The sequence below is a fragment of the Parambassis ranga genome, chromosome 20 (assembly GCF_900634625.1).
Source record: "Parambassis ranga chromosome 20, fParRan2.1, whole genome shotgun sequence".
Lineage (NCBI taxonomy): Eukaryota > Metazoa > Chordata > Actinopteri > Ambassidae > Parambassis > Parambassis ranga.
The window spans coordinates 9,356,443-9,373,280 of record NC_041040.1 but is presented as its reverse complement, the minus strand read 5'-3'; the positions used below and the strand labels follow the sequence as shown (position 1 = coordinate 9,373,280).

Sequence of the window (16,838 nt, the reverse complement as noted above, 5' to 3'; positions counted from 1 at the left end):
TTTTAATTTTTTGTTCCCTGATGATGGAACAACCCAACAAGTGCTATCAGGGCAGGAGCACCCCCATCCATTGTTAAGGGCCACTTGAAAAACCACTTACCGCAGTGGATACATCCTCTGTTAATACATCAAAATACATACTACTTCGAACAGGCACTTATCGTTCCACTTTTTCTCCCGCCACCCCTACACCTGCTGGACAGTTACTTACACCTGTACAGCTCCTTTTTTAACTACTGATTCTGTCTCCCGCTCCAAGTGCACTGTGGGATTTATGCTTGGTATTTCAATCCATCCGAATCCTGTAGTAGTCCATTGTTTCTTTCTGATGATTCTCTACAGTTGTCTATCTTGAGTGACAACAAATTCTGACATGCTTACCAGAACAGTGTGAGGTATCCCACATGTGGCACTCCTATATACTACAATGGCATACATGAAAAATTGTTGTGTCATCCCAGTGTCCTGCACATTTAGGGTTGGGTTATTTGTGTGCCAAGAAAGTTCTCTCATATAAAATCTCCAGTGTGTTGTTGTGTTGTTAATGCAGTCATCATACAGTCTCTTGATTTGCATAATGCTGTTGCGAGCAATGTGTTTATTTTGCATTGTTACTGTTAATACTTGAGTACCATTATATTTGCAGCTCTATAGGTAGTATATATAAAGCTGTCCTCTCTCTCAGTCTCAGAGTGGTTAATGCCTTCAAGTAAAGCATTCAGTCCTCAGGTACTGAAGATGAGGTGTTCAGAGGTCAGCAGTGTGCAACTGTGGTTTACCCGTGGCGTATCCTGGTGTGAAGTAGTGTGGGTGTATGGATATGAAACAACATCTCTGCTGGAAAAGAACATCTCTGCTCACTGAATGTTACCTGAAAAAAAATATAATTAGACACATTCAAACATACACTTAAAGTGCTGAGTGTGATTGGCCTGATTTTAAATTAAATGCTTAACTTTTGTTGTGATCTTTGCAAAGTGTAAAGCATTTCCTAACAACTTGATATCCAGAACTCCACCAGCCACATCGGAGCCCTGTGCCCAGTCAACTGCTGCAGAGCCAGACACACTCAGTGAGCTGATCCAGAGATCGACTCAATTTCCATTCTCACTCTCAAAATGTCAGCACATAACATGCCCACAACATGGGAAAAATAATGTAATACAGGAGGTAGTTTTCAATTTAAAGTTTTCTATCAGCGATTCTGAGTGGAACATCATGTTTTGTGTGTTTATCTGGCCCTCCTCTTTCCTCTCTCTCTCTATCTTCTTGTTTTTTTCCCATTATTAGAATTTTAAGCAGTATGATGAGTATTTCTCCAATCACAGCTGAGTGTTCCAATCACTTCACATCCCTAAGCTAATGAAACACCACGGACAGGACATTTACTCACATGCAAACATGGACGTCATCCTCTGTGTACACGTGTTACCGCATTGTGCATCCTCACTTTGTTTTTAGGTTCCAGGCTTTAAGAGGAGATATACTTTTGTCCTTCACTTGCAGGTTTTTTTTTTCTCCCCTTCCCTCAGCCTGGCTAATATTTAATCTGCTTTTGAACTGGGGCTGAGTGTTTGTCCATTTGTCTGCCCGGGAGAGATAGGAGCCTGGCAATCACTTTTCAACGCTCCATAATAAGAGTTGCTGATGATGACTTTTTGTTTGTTTTCCTGGATTTTTCCTCTTTTCCTTGTGCACTATAACTTTTACTTGAACTTTAAATCTCTTCAACACTTGGGCATAGGTTATATAAAACCTTATAATGATTTAACATGATGCAGTGTCATAGATTTTCTTGCTCTTTTTTACTAATTTCCATCTTTCACTTCTTAGCCTGTTTAAATGAATTAAATAGCCAGATGATTCACCATATCCTTTGCACAGCTTTAGAGAGTTTAACTTGTATTGTGTCTAGTGAAATCCCAATGAAGGGTACCAGAGGATTATGGAGAGCTGAGGTTTGTTTGCATACATCTACACGTGTGTTTGTTTGTGCCTAGGTTGTGCATGTGCCTGTGTTAACATCTGTTTTTCTATGTACTTGCAAATTATGTGTGTATTCTAACGCCTGGTGGTCTGCTCGATCTGACAGGGTCTCTCCCCTTACTTCATTGTCACAGAAATAAGCAGCCACCACAGTTTTCATTTTCTTTCCTCTTTCTCTGGTTATCCGTTCATCATCCTGGATAAGGGAGTAAACCTTTGTTTTTTTGGGTTTTTTTTTTTTTTTTTGCTGCTCGCTCTAGTTCTCGCAGCCAACTGATGTGGCTGTGTAGAGCCAGCCTGTTCCATTTTTCTCATTCAGTTGTGGGATTCTCCTTGCCTTACTTGTTGATTTGCTTTAAGTAAACACACATGAAATAGGAACAAATAAAAATTCAGACAGTTGTAAAATGTTTGATATGCGTAGCCGACACAACAGAAGTGCTGATGGAAAGCAGAGATTGAGCACGCTGGTGTGTCATTTGAGGTTGAAACACAAAACAGATTTCTACTTCAGTCAGGGTTCCTTGTTTCCTTTCATAGTTCCTAATTTTTTGTGTGTCCTCTAGGTTTGTTGTCGAGTTATGAATTTTGTGCTTTTGTAGCAGATTTGAGCTTTTTCTTGTGATTAAGGATTATATATGTAAGAATGCACAATAATAGTTGTAGATTGGTTAGATGGATGACGAAATTTTCTCTTCTTTTTTTTAAATTAAACCCAATGTGATTCTACTAACTATATAATAGGTTATTTCCTGTGCCACAGACCCCCTGTTGCTATACAAAACCAGACTGATGAGCCACATCAGCAAACTGGATGACACTGCTCTGGTGCTGTATATGGGGCACCAAATGTGTATCAGTCTGTGGTTAAAAATAGCCCCAGCAAATGCACAATTTACTCCTATTTAAATAGCAGTCACTGCTGTAACTATACTGAACATTTTTTGAAGACTGTTGTGGGAGAGCAGTGCTAAATGTCTGAAAGAGGTTAGAAAGTTTTGAACGGGAGATTTTGGTGTTTTTTGTGGGATCTGTTAGCACTTCATTAAGACAAGGTTCAGAGAATTCAGTGTTTTTTATTATTTGAATATATTAAATCACAGGGAGGTTGCCATATTTGCATTTTTTTTTCCGGCTTATCATAATTTCATAACCTCTCTATCTCTCACAGAGGGGAGTTTGTTTACCAAGTGTTGTTGTTTACAGTTTAAGCAGTCGCTCTGCATGTGGGGGCGTAAGCCAGATGTTGATATAACCTCAATCTCAGCAAGTCTGAGTTTGAATTTACAGTATCTCCAGAGGCAGGAACATAGTTATCACATATTGAGATGGCGGCTAAATTGTGCTCCTGTTATGAGTTGAAGCAAAAGTTTGATCTGAGCTCTTTTAAGGGTTAAAAAACCTCGGATGCTCTTGTAGTGGCTCATTGTTGTCGAGTCAATGAGAAATGGAAATGAGTTTCTGAGGCGACAGACAATGTAGGAGTGTCCTGTGCTGTAATTTAAAATGGTTACTGCATGCACAAGAAAAACACTGCAGGTCTTAGAATGTAAATTGTAGACTTTTACAATATTTTTGAAGCTTGTTGCTCTGTGAGACAGTGCACATTTATGACTTATTAAAAACACATGATTTGCTGCTGTGCCTTCAGTACAATCAGACAAAGGTAAGATAAGCTAATGTTACCTCTTACATTCTGTTTCTGTTTATTTTCAGGATGTGTCTGAAGTGAAAACACTGAAGTGTGTGTGTGTGTGTGTGTGTGTTCGTGTGTGATTGATGGCGTTTGGTTCATTTTCCATGCTGGTGTGACTGTCAGTTGTCAGCCTGTGACAGCGCCTTTGCCCTCTAGACTCTGTTGGGTTTTAAGGCTGTCAGCGCTGGTGCCTGACTGCTCAGGGACGTTGTATAAGGATATATCTGCTGAGAGCTGTAAATATCGCACTTAAGTAAACTGGTGGTTCAAAGTTATTTCAGCTCTGAGGCTGCAGGAAATGGTATTAGTTTAAGTAATCCACTTAGCTTACTTGATTTGCTTTTAAAATGCTCACCTCTTAATTTAAGACACTGACTTTGTTTACCCTCTTTTAATGGCCCACATTGATCCTTTGATCTCTCTTTATTCTCCGTCTTGTTTGTTTATTTAATTCTAAGGTCTGTTTTTGTAGCACCCTTGATTTTTAGAATTGTAATGACCGTAACACAGGAGTGAGCCACTGCAGACAGGAGATCATACTGTCACCATTATGTCAGCAGCCTACCTGTTCACTATGAATGTGCATTTCTGTACAGCAACAAAAAAGTGATTCTACTCCTTTGTTTTGCTTTAGGCTGAATGAATCTTCATCTCTTTAACTCTTTGTTCAGAGGCAAGCAATAATTATATGGAATAAGAGCCTGATTTAAAATAAATAAATAAATAAACTGCATTGGTATTTCACATGGATAGGCAGATTATGAGATTTCTACATGGTTTCATCATGTTGGGGGAAAACGAGTCTTCAGAAGAGAAGATAAGGAACATCAATAGGGTTAACAAGTAATGCATTTTTTTCACTATTGAAAAATAGTTTATTTAATAATTTATATTATATATAATCTATAGTGTTTATGCAGAATTATCAGTACTTTTTGATTCAGTCTGTGAAGGAAATAGACAACTCTACAAGACAACTCTGTTATAAAATGAATGTATTCTTTAGTCATGTTTTTTAGATTAAGAAATATGTTGTATATAAATAAAAAATGGAAAATATATTTTTGACATTTAATGTTTTACCTACCTTTTTTTCAAAGCCCACATTTTCTTGTGAATTTTGATTTGTGTTTTTCCGCAGAAGTCAGCAGCCAATTAGTTTAACTGTTGAGATCCAAATGCAGCTCTGTTTTTAACCTCATTTCACTTTGCCAAAAACCGAGCTTGTGTTGATGGGAACTGCAGCATCGTGCCAGAGGGCCTGACATCAAACCATGGCGTTGGTCCGTGTGTGATTAAATTGTTTGTCTTTCCAGGTGGATGCTATAGTGATGCTGGGCGGGCTGGCAGGCAGATTTGACCAGACCATGGCATCTGTGGAGACCCTCTACCATGGTCTGTCTATGACACAACTCCCCCTGCTGATCATACAGGATACAAGCTTGGCATATCTTCTAAGACCTGTGAGTGTATTATAAACCCACAGATAACCCACAATTCCTTCCCCTTGGGATTGTTCTATACCTTTTACTTGCATGCATAAACATTTCTGAGCAGTTATTCTGGGTGTCGTGTTCCTTTTGAGCTACTGAGGCTGGGGACACATATGCATGACTTTTCAGTCTTAACAGATTTTAAAAAGACCAGGAGTACACACTGCACACACAACAGACTGACTTCAACTTAACAACTGCTCCTGATGAGGGATCACAGACTACATAATTTGTCAAACCAACTAAAGCTAACTGAACGCAGCAATGGTGACAGTTTACAAACACACACACACCAGCTGGTGGCGATACTGTGTAAATTTGTTGTTTGCTAACCACCAACAAACTTGAAGAAGACGTAAACAAAACACCGACGACAGTCGGCTCGCTGCTGTTGTCTGTGCAGCTATCTGTTCGGAAAAAAAAAACACACACATAAAAATCGCACTACTTCCTGTTGTAACACTGGTTTCTGTTTTTCATTGGCTATGGGCAACACATGTTTGCAGTTGGGTCAGTGATCAGTTTACACTACTCGACTGTGTCCAGACCCGGCCTGAGAAATTCAAACATGTTTGAATAACTGCGACTGAGGTCGGGTCTGCAGATTTGCATCTTCACTCCACACACTAACAGATGTTGGTGCTGACTACACATGACGACTGTCCCTAACTAGCGCAGACTTTCGTCGACAGGAAATCATTGCTAAAATGGGGCGAAAATCATGTAGTATGGATGCATGTGCGCACTACACACATAAACAGCCCCAGAACATTCCCTGCTCTAACCCCTGTAATCACCCTGTTCCCAGTCCTTCTTTTCATTTTGTCTTCTCTCTCAGAAATGTTCTTTCTCTGCTTCCACCTTGATTGAAGTGTTAAACACTTTGTTTCTTTGTTAAGTAATCACTTCAAGAAGATTCACACACACACACTTGCACACACATCTCTGCTCTTATGGTGCCCCAATTTGCTGTTGTGAATGAGAGAGCGAGAGAATGTCTCTTGATGCTCCCAAATTGTTTTCTTCCATGCTAGTCACTTTCTCATGCTCTCCCGTTGATTGAGTTTACAAGTGGGCTGAGCAGCCGCCATTTGGGACTCACTCCGCTCCTTTGCCCCCTTTGTTTTTCCCCCTCCATGCTGTTTATCCGCGAGGTCTTAGGGACAAACAGCTAACTGTCACACTTTCCCGATGACACACCGTAATACCTTAAGTAAACCCCTCTCTCATACACTCTCCCTCTACTTCTTGTCATTATTCCAACAGCGTGTTGTCATTTGCTGCTTCATACCTCGACACCTCCAATTAATCTTACTTCACTGAGGGTAAATTAAGCTCGTTTGTCAAAGCAGCTCCAATTCACTAGCGACTGATGAACGCAGGCGATGAACATGAAGGTGAACGCAACCTTCGAAAGGCCCAGTGCTATTTGTTCAAGTTACATCTGTAATTGAAGTGTTTACAACTTTTGCCAAATATCCTCACCACCCATACCCCATGCAATCACTGGTTCATTACGTGCCTGGCTTCAGAGTACAACAGTACAATCAATGTATACAGAGTTGTTCATGTTCTGTACATGGATCAGAAACAGGACCAGAACTACTTTGCCATTTTGTGCATTAAATAGCTATTTATAATTGTGACACTGCATTAAAATGACTTAGATTTGCTTCTTCTCCTTCTTGATTAAATCAGTGCAGGTCTCAGTCACAAACCTGCACCGATTTAATCAGGGTTGTGTCTGTTTGCTTTTGATTTTGTTTCCCAAATGAAGTGTCAAAGTATTATTATGCTATCTTTGGGAGATATGCAGCAGTCATGTTTTTCTATAGCTGGCTCAGGGCATTGCATAATTCTCATGTCTTTTATTTAATTATGGATAGGGACACAGGGCTGCAAGCTTTTTGATTCTAAGTCCCTACACAATAAGAGGATGTTTTAATCAGTCAAGGTCCCAGGGTTGTTAAATTTACTGAAAAAAAGAAAGAAAGTAAAAGTTAGGCAGAGTTCATCTGCTTTGTTTGTTTTTATCTCCCTATCTGCTCTATCAGGTCTCAGTTGGTGGGCCAAGCAGAGTCACATTTACTCAAATTAGTGTTCCAGCCAAAGATGCTGGAGCTATGCTCTTTGTGCTGTGGGACATGTGATGCACAAAGCTTTGTCAGCCCAATTCAGACTATGAATCATCGTAGCACACACACATTAGGTCGAAACCACAAGCCTGTTTACCTGATGCCCTTTTGTGAAGTGAAACGTGTTGGTAGAGAAGCTGATTTAAATGATTTATGAGCGCGATAGTCGGCGCCACGGTTGTGCAGCGGTTAGCACTGTCGCCACACCGCAAGAAGGTTCCTTGTTCGATTCTGGTTGCGGCCTTTCTCTGTGAAGTGTGCACGTTCTACCTTTACCTGCATGGGTTTTCTCCGGGTGCTCCGGCTTCCTCCCACATTCTAAAGACGTGCTTGTTAGGTCAATTGGTCACTCTAAATTGCCCGTAGGTGTAAGTTTGTATGTGTATGTTGCCGTGTGATGGCTCCAGCCCCCGTGACCCTGCACTGCAGGACAAAGCAAAGGTTCAGATAATGGATGGATGAGTGTGATAGCTAAGGTGTGTAAACTCACCCAAACCTCTGCACTGAAACAGGCAGGCAAGGTTGTATCTGAATATAATGTACAATGTTTATATAACTATAGACTAACAGATCTGCTCTGTTCTGAAATGAATAATTTAGGGTAATAAATGTATACATGAGTACAAAAAGAAAATTTACAGAATAATAAAACTAATATTGATTTAAATACCAATAAACTTGGTAGTGTGAAGTTTGGTAATTTCCTGACCTTCCACATATCTGGGGGTATTATGGTGCAAAGTGCACAATGCACAGGTGGGTGTAGAGGAGCTAACAGGTGGGAGGTGGGAGACGGAGAACAGAAAGGTGAAGTGCCAACGAAATGCTCAGAGCAAATGTGCAGGAAGTATCGCTTAAAATGTAAATGTCCTTTTAATTAGTTTCTCCAGCCACAAGATGCAAGTACATCAGCATAAAAAACACACATGTATTAAAATGATTGTGTTAGAAGCAAAACTGTTGGTAAATATATAAATTTAAGAAGAAAAACGTCATTTTGTTTATATTTGTATTGTTACATTGTTACATTTGGTCATATATTAGGGTTAAGCATGCCAAAACAAACATTTAGACTATTTTTTTCTTGGTGTTATACACAAATCTTTCACATTACCATGTTTACTCTAAATGACAAACATTTTTTTAGATGTGTCACGGGGAAAACTTTCAGAAAAATAAGTGTCTTTATGTTTAAGATAAAAGGTTGATGCATTCCCTTCAAGTAGAAAGAAAAAAACATTTTTAATCCAAGCTCTCTCCTGCAAAAGTGTGTGTTTATGTGTAGGTGCACATGTGTTTTTTTGCTTTCTTCTCCTTCTGACGCTCTTACACAAAGACGCTGTTTATGTATAGAAAACAACCTCAGGGTTTTTTTCCTAAACACCAAAAGCTCCAGAACTTAGAACTTCCCCATCATTCCTTCCCTCTGGCTCTGCAGCTTCAGGAAGCCATGCAGAGAAAATTCTACTTGAACTCTACTCTACTTGTCACACCTAAAAGATTCACACTCTTAATTGTGTGTATGTGTCTTTGCTGTCGCATCTGTGTGGTTCTTTTAAGATGACTAAAGCAAGTTGTAGCTGTCGACACTTTTTGTCTTTGTGTTAAGATGCATGACAGTTTAAGCCAACAGTGTTGGTGCCATTCAGTGTTGATCAGGCCTTCCTTCGTTATAAGTACACGTGCCTGTGCTGTAATGAGACTGAGATGTATTTGTGTATCTTTTTTTAACACATTGTGTTTGTTTTTGACCTTTTTATGTTACAGCATCAGACTTTATTATAACTCGTGCTTTCTGCACAAAGTCATTATTCAGTTAGACGATAACTGTGTGATTCTCTTGTTTGTTTGTTTTGTCTGTAGTCCTAGTTTCTCCCAGGGATGCTGTGACATTTCAAAATTTTGTTTGTGGTTACCTTCTTTTTTTACAGGGCTTCCATAAAATATGTCACTTTGTCTCAAAAACTTTCCGACATGATGGAAAAGCACACATCAGCACTGCCAGCCATTCTCCCCATCCTTGACAGATACTGTTCTTTCTATAATACTGAAATAAATTACAGTATACGCGGCCTGTTAACTTCAAATGTGGTTGTCATAACAGTGCTTTTCAAATGTAAAGCTGGTCGTTTGTGCAGTTATGGGTGTCAGTAAAAAAAAAAATCTTTTTACTCCCCATGACGTGCGGTAAAATACTGTACACTATAATTCAAAATGGCAAGGTCTTATTTTTAAGTGTGGGTTGGAACTGAAAATGGGCTACAGCTTTGACAAGGGCAATCATTTATTTTAATGAGCCTCAGTCCCTGAGTGGAGAAGCAGAGTGAAAAATTTAAAGAAGTCTTGCTCCACATCATTTTTCTTTTCTCTTTTGCTTGTATTGTTTTTATACACACAAGCACATATATACAGATAAATGTTAAGTCACTTTCACTTTTAGGGCAGCCACAGACTGGATGTGAATACTGGCCTGGAAGGGGAATGGTGCGGCCTCATTCCAGTGGGTGGACCCTGTCAAACGACTACCACAGGACTCAAATGGAACCTGGGTAAGTTTGATTCTTCAGAGGTCACAACCACCAGATTCCACTGTTGCCACTGGACCGAGACATTGTCACAAATTGTTTAATAGCTATTCATTCTGCTGCACATGTAGGCAAGAAATGTAGAATTTTGCTGCACATAAGATGCCAGCATAGATAACAGGGTCAGCATAGCCCTTGTTGAATTAACCACTGGTAGCTAAGGCTGGTGTCTGTTCTTTGGATAATTGTGATGTGATAGTGTGACAAAACAGAAAAAGAAATCATGTTGATGCCGATTGAAGAAACATCAGTAGCATTTCTAAAGGTCTCAAGTTTAAGGTGTCCAATAAAGTAGTATGGAGGCCAGCAATAGATGTAGCAACAGCTTTTATAATGAAATTATACAGGTGTGGATTCTAGTAGAGATAAGTGTTGTCAGGTTGACAGTGAATGAAGAAAAAAAAAATATTCTCACAGAGGTTGGAAGACCTCACCAAGTGGAAATTCACATTCACAGCAGAAACAGCATTCAACATAACCTAATAAAAACAGCGCAGATACTTATTTGAATAAGGTTACAGGTTACATATAGTATATGAGAAGTACAACATGCCACAAAAGCTTTTAATATTCTTGAGCTTTACGTGCAAATCCAATCAGGCACTCATCCGAGCACCCCTGTGGTCCTACCCCACTCCAACCCTTGTGGCCAGCTGTGTTCTTAATGAGTTGGCACAGACCAAACTGCCACCCAGGCGAGGGAAACCTGGACCTTCTGTCAGCGGGGAAGCATAATGTGTCTGCTTCTTGGTGGGTGTCCACTTTCCACGTCTGCGTGTAGGTTTTTTGTGGGAGTCTATACACTTGAGCGAGCACGCTCATGTGTCTGCGCTTGTTAAAACACGTCTCTATGCATGTTTGAATATGCAAGTGTGTGCACGCTCTTCGAGCCTTGTTTATTAGCTTGTTGTTTTTATGTGTGTGTTTTGATCAGCTACAGTGTGTTGTGTATTTACTCAGCACACCTGTGAGATGGCCTTCCGAATGGTAATGAGAGAGACTTTATACATGAGACTCCTATGCAGATTAGCCAGTGATAACAAGATGCATAATTAACCACATGCATATTTAGAAGGCTAGAAGTAATGATTTCCCTCTGGGGTCGGAAGGAAGGACCAGAATATGAAAGAAAAAATTAGGAATATCAGATTTTTCTCACACTTTTGCATGTGTCAGTGTAGCGACAGTGAATCCTTTGACACTCTGTTCCTCTGGTTTATTGGTTGTTTTTTTTACTATATACAATTTTGGTCATAAGCTGGCAGAATTTTATTTGGAAAACAGTTCCATTATATATGAATAGTCATCAAGTAAAACCCTTTTATCATCTCCAAGAGTTTGAATTGAGGCACCTGGACTCAAGGATTGTTTTCTGAAGACGTATATCGCCACTCCCCCAAGTGGCTTCTTCATTTCTGCCAGTTCTGCCTTTTATCATCACACATGTTTGTGTCCCAATTAATGAAGTCACCATAACCCTTGACTGTTTTGGCTGATGATACACTCTACACACTTAGGTTTAAATGGCTATCGTGGAAAGGTTTCTACACTTGTGCTACATTGACTTTACATTGACAGTGTCTGTGAAAAAATAAATAAGACAGTGGGTGTCTTAGCTCTTTAAAAATCCCTATCAAACCATATTCTACACTGACTTTGCTCTGTGCTGACCCATCAGGAAAAGCAAAACAATGATCTGTTTTTCTTTAAAGACGACAGGCACACTTACCCTTTTAAGTTCTTCACTAAACTTATGAGCATGGCTGTTAATTTGTGTCTGTCCATTTTCAAAGAAAACTTAGAGCAGTGCCATTGTAGCTATTTATGAGTGACACTAAGGTTTTCTTTTCCTTTCTTTCTTTTTAAATGATACTCCACACTTGAGTCCACAGTATTTCTGTGATGAAAAATTGATGATAAAGAAAGAGAGAGTTGTTTGCTGTCAGCCATTACAGCCTCTCTTGGCCCAAAGGAGACATTTTGCGACGATTGTTTTCACTCTTGCTTTAAAGAACTCTGCAGTGATTCATGTTTTGATCCAGAGTGTAAATTTGCAATGAGTATCAAGCAAACATTTTTGCGGTTATTGTACCTGAGACGAATGTGCAAGATGAGCTGAAATACTCTTGGCCCCAGTTGTATTGTGTCATATGTTCATGCTTTGTTAGTATATGAATCATTTATATTGAAATAAGAACTGACAGTGCACATGTATGCTCACAGATATTGGGGTCACTATCCAAAACCCTCAGGAAAAAACTTACTGTAGATTCCAGTAAGAGGGGGAAAGGTGCTTTTGTTGTTTTCTTCAGTTGACCCTTTCAGACATGAAGGCCACCCAACTGTCAACTATAGTGGAGCCTCAGAGCACATGGGTCAATGCCCCACGGTAGAGTCTGCTGGCAGCTTCTGAAGGTCAGGGCAGGAACAATCTGCTCTGAGATTTCTGCAGGCAATTTGCAAATCACTGGTGATCACCTTCAGTATACAAATTTCAGATACACTTTAAAAAAAAAGGTTTCAGGGAAGTAAATGGTTAGTTAGTGTTGAATAGCTGGGGAACAATGTGCTTGTAAAGCAGCATGAAAGCATGATCTATGAAAGCTCGAGCTCATTTTGAACTTATGAACTCGCCATTGTCAAGGTAAATGCATGTATATAGCTGTTGTGGTATTGACTTTGATCCTTTTAAACATGAATTAAATTAGAAGGCATTGGTTGTTCCTCAGAGCCACTCGCCTGTGGGGCGCAGTGAGGGAGGACCGACATACAGCCATCTGCAACCTCACTGAGGCGGTGGGGAAAGCCTTTGGATTGCTGTGGCTCAGGAGAGTCTTTGTAGAGACTGCTGTCTAATGAAAGGACTGCACTGCGGTAATGATACAAAAGGAGGGGTGTGTGCTACTAAATAATGAAGTGACTGCGGTGTACTTAATGTAACAAAAAGGTGGCGGTGATGGGGGTGACCTCAGCAATTTGTGCAGGTTGTGTACAGTTTCATGACTATAATTGGTTGAGGACAATGGAAGCTGAATAGTTGGGACCGGGAGCTGGTACTGCTGCATTTAAGGGCAAACCAGAACTCTAAATTCCCAGGGTCTAACTAGGTAAAAATACTAGAAATGCTCTTTTTATAAAGATGGTAGAATGTGTGTGTTTACAAGCAAATGTTTCTCCACTTAGCATCTACCATGCAAAAGGTGAAGATCATTTTGAGGTATAGCGAATGCAGAACAATTCACAGTCTCTCATTTCCTATCTCATTTGCTTTGTCATTCTGTTCTCCTTTACCTTCCAGTTTTCTCTTATTCTTATCACCCCCTCTCACACTCCTGCTATCTCTACCCTCTCATTATGAGATCCTGTGACAGCTGAGCTGCTCATCATCTCCGGTATGTTACATTAATTTTCAATCATCAATTTTTATTGGGCCCCCAGGAAATCATCAGTAAATACGATCACTCTGTGTGTGCACATACTGTATATCTGTGTAATGGTGTGTCTATGTATCTGTAGTAGCTCTCATTCACTCGTGTGTATATTTGGATCGTGGTTGTGGGATTTGGATGCTTGCTCTGGGCAATATTCCTTAATGAGATCATTTCCGGTGAATGTTTTTTTTTTTAATCCACGTTCATATGTCATATGCACATACACAGTATTATATAACTCATTACATATATGTGTATAGTAGGTTTACATAATATTTCTAGATTCCTGTCATCTAGCCAGGAAAATAGACCCAGTGTGACATGACAGATAATAAACATTTGTGTAGCCTAAAGTGATTATTAATGACATTAAATATTGGATTAACTCGCTAAAGTGCCTTTCTAAGATAATTATACAGATTAATTACACAGATTACATTCTCAGTATATTAATGCAGTAAAAGGGTTAATCTCTTCTGTCTGTCACCATTACTTTTGAATAATCTCTTCTCATTTAGTTTGCCATTATAAAACAACTTAGTTAATAGCTAATGTTCAGGACAAACTTCTTGCATTTGCCACAAGCTTCTCTTCCATTTTCTTGGCCAATGTGGTAAAAAATTGTCCATTGTCCTGTTGTTGGTGGGATGTTAAAAATGAGGCTCTTGATGAAAGATAACATGAAAAAGCAGGCATGGGAAGTAGAAGCTTTGCTGTCAGAAAAAAAAATCTGCAGAGTTATTTGGAGGAAGAAGTGAAAAAGTTATATGCTGGAATGACATATGAGAGGTGGAGAAGGAATTCTGTCAGGTGTCTCATTCATTTGAGGTTTGAGAGTGATGACACAGCAGGAAATGCCAGATTATGGAACATGTTGCCAAGTGTGTAGCTTGTATTTATGTGCACACACACACAGAGTGCACCACATACAATCCTAGCTGTAATGTAGGAAATTTGCAATAAACTCTCCTTTACTTCTTCCTTTTTGTTGCCTGATTTCCATATGTATACAAGAGTCTTTCCTGTATATATTGCATTCATTGTTCTTTATCAATTATTTTATATCAGATTACAGGAGATAGTGCATGTACGTTGTATCTGCAGTAGTGGGAGTTTGCACAGCAGTGTTCAGTTTCTCCCTCCAGGAGGTTTTGTCACAGCAGATGCTTGACAATATGCTAAAAAACCTGCTTCATCCTGTGTATCTACACCATTTCCCATGGTCTGATATTGTTCTTGCCTACTGTTGTTCGCCCTGGTGAGACTTTGACATTCTTCCACTAACAAACTCAGATTGTTCTGTATGTTTGTCATGTCAACCAAAATGTTGAAGTATTTTTCAAATAACAGCGGGCAGGATCTATCTATCTATCTATCTCTATATATATATATATATATATATATATATATATATATATATATATATATCTATATATAGAGAGAGAGAGAGAGAGAGAGAGAGAGAGAGAGATTGATTCCCATTCTTTCATATGAGACAATTGAGACAAATGAGACGATTACTTGCGGTCAAGGATGGTTTCGTTTCTATGCAGCACCCCCTGTCTTGGTCACAGTTTGGCAGCAGTTGTCCTGTGGTCTATGACATCTGCTTGGACACGCTTCGGGGCATCTGCTTTTGGCTCTGCCACATCAGCGACGGTCCGGGGCTTTCTCCAGGCCTTACTCAGTAATGTGAGCCAGGAGATGTGTGAATGAAGCACATTCATATTCTTATACTGATGACCATATAGATCAGAATGAAAAAGTACTTTGAACAGGCAGATTCTACTAGTAATTCTGTCCTTTTAATTCCTTTCCTGGAGGGTGTGTTTGTTCATTTCGGTTCCTCTGTTCTGCTTTTGTGCAGTCCTCTATTTTCAGCAGAAGTCCTGAGTTTTATTTACTCAAATTGTCCTTATTTTAAATGTCAAGCAGTGCATCTGTTCCCTTTTTGTACCAAATAATACAGCGACCATCTGTGGAAGCCGTCCTGATTTTCTTTCTAGCTTCATGAGCTTTTACCACCTGCACAAAACTCAGTTTAAGATTTAGAGCTGTAGAAGTGAAACATGAAGTGTACTGGGGCCCTTAAGGTTCACTTTGCTTAACTAAGTTTGGACCAAAAAATGAATAACAAACTGCACGCTTTGTTTCAAAGAGATCTGGCTCTTTGATCATAAATGCACAAAAGAGGCTGATTAGAGATTAAAAGTGTGAACCCCTTAAAAGATGAATCCTTGTTGGTCTTATGCACTCGCTCTCTGGCTAGCTTGAATGCTTTTGATTGTAAGTTAAGGTAAAAGTGCTGTTCATTACATCACCAAGTCCTCTAGTTTGTGGCACTTTCTTACAAACTTAATTGGTTTTAGTATGAGCAACATTTTTTTAGTGTTTATGAAACTATGCAAATTATGTAAAATAAGAATGAGTTCTTTATTGGTCATAGCCCGGCACATAAACAGACCCTGGTCTTACTGGGCGACCTTTGATTGTTGATAGCCCTGATTGCAGTACTTCCACCTCCACTTTATTTGAATCAGGTGGCCCCGACCTCTACTCACTCTGCTTGTTTGCTGTGTTGTAGTGTACTCGTGTGCCCTTGGTGTACCCCACAGAAAATGAGTGTCACTGGACCACCTACAGCAAATAACCACCTTAGCATTAATCTGACATAGAGGGATGTCATTGAGTCTCTGCAGCAGTAAAAGCAGCAACAGAGCCGTTTCCCACTGGATACCAATGACGCTCTAACACACAACCTTGGGCTCACACTGTGCTTATGTGTGTGTGTGTATGTTCAAACACATTAATTCCTATTTGAATGTATGATCTGCACTCATTCTGCTGTTGTGGTTGTATTTATACTGATTATAATGTTTAGCAGTGTTTGGAATTGAGTGTTGCAAAGCCGGAGATACATACAGCTTGTTAATCCTCATACACAGACTGATTGAAGGCACTGAGCACTGTAGTTGTGATGTTAATAACCTGTTTGTTTTCTGCATTTTCCATTCCTGTTATGCAAGGTCAATATGTTCTTTAACATACACCTATTGCTAAGGTTAAATACACTTTTCACAGACAGATCAACAAATTCATGATGCGTTTAGGTGCTGCTGGAAAAAAATAGCTTTCTGGATAGTCAGTGGATGTGTGTAATTTTAAGACATTTTTTATGTGGACTGAATTGTTGAACCTTGTTCTTTTTAAGATACACATTTATTACTACACTTTGCACAGTAGCTTTATGTTAGCACTTTTGTGCCACAGTAACCTTCTTAACCGAGTGCTAATATGAAATGTCTCCTGAACACTGGCTTCTCAGAAAAAACATTTATTCTTAGGACTCATAAAAAGACGGAGAGAACACATTTTACCACTATTATTGGAGCACGGACACCATGACCTGGTGTAGAAGCTGAGCTAATTTGTCTGTGTTTATGTGCAGTGTCTGTTTGTTAAAGTGACTGGCATGATTGGGATCGCTTATGAAAAGATTTAAGCTCAATTAT

At 39.5% G+C, this 16,838-nt stretch overlaps 1 protein-coding gene across 3 annotated transcripts in view; it reads left to right on the top strand.

The window, feature by feature from the left end:
- The window catches only part of tpk1 (thiamin pyrophosphokinase 1), a 51,465-nt gene that overhangs the window by 22,941 nt on the left and 11,686 nt on the right, over positions 1-16,838 (top strand). For all 3 annotated transcript variants that reach the window (XM_028433445.1, XM_028433447.1, XM_028433446.1), the window contains exons 7-8: positions 4,999-5,145; positions 9,751-9,859. In XM_028433445.1, the coding sequence (XP_028289246.1) occupies positions 4,999-5,145; positions 9,751-9,859 (256 nt within the window). The remainder of the gene's footprint in view (positions 1-4,998; positions 5,146-9,750; positions 9,860-16,838) is intronic.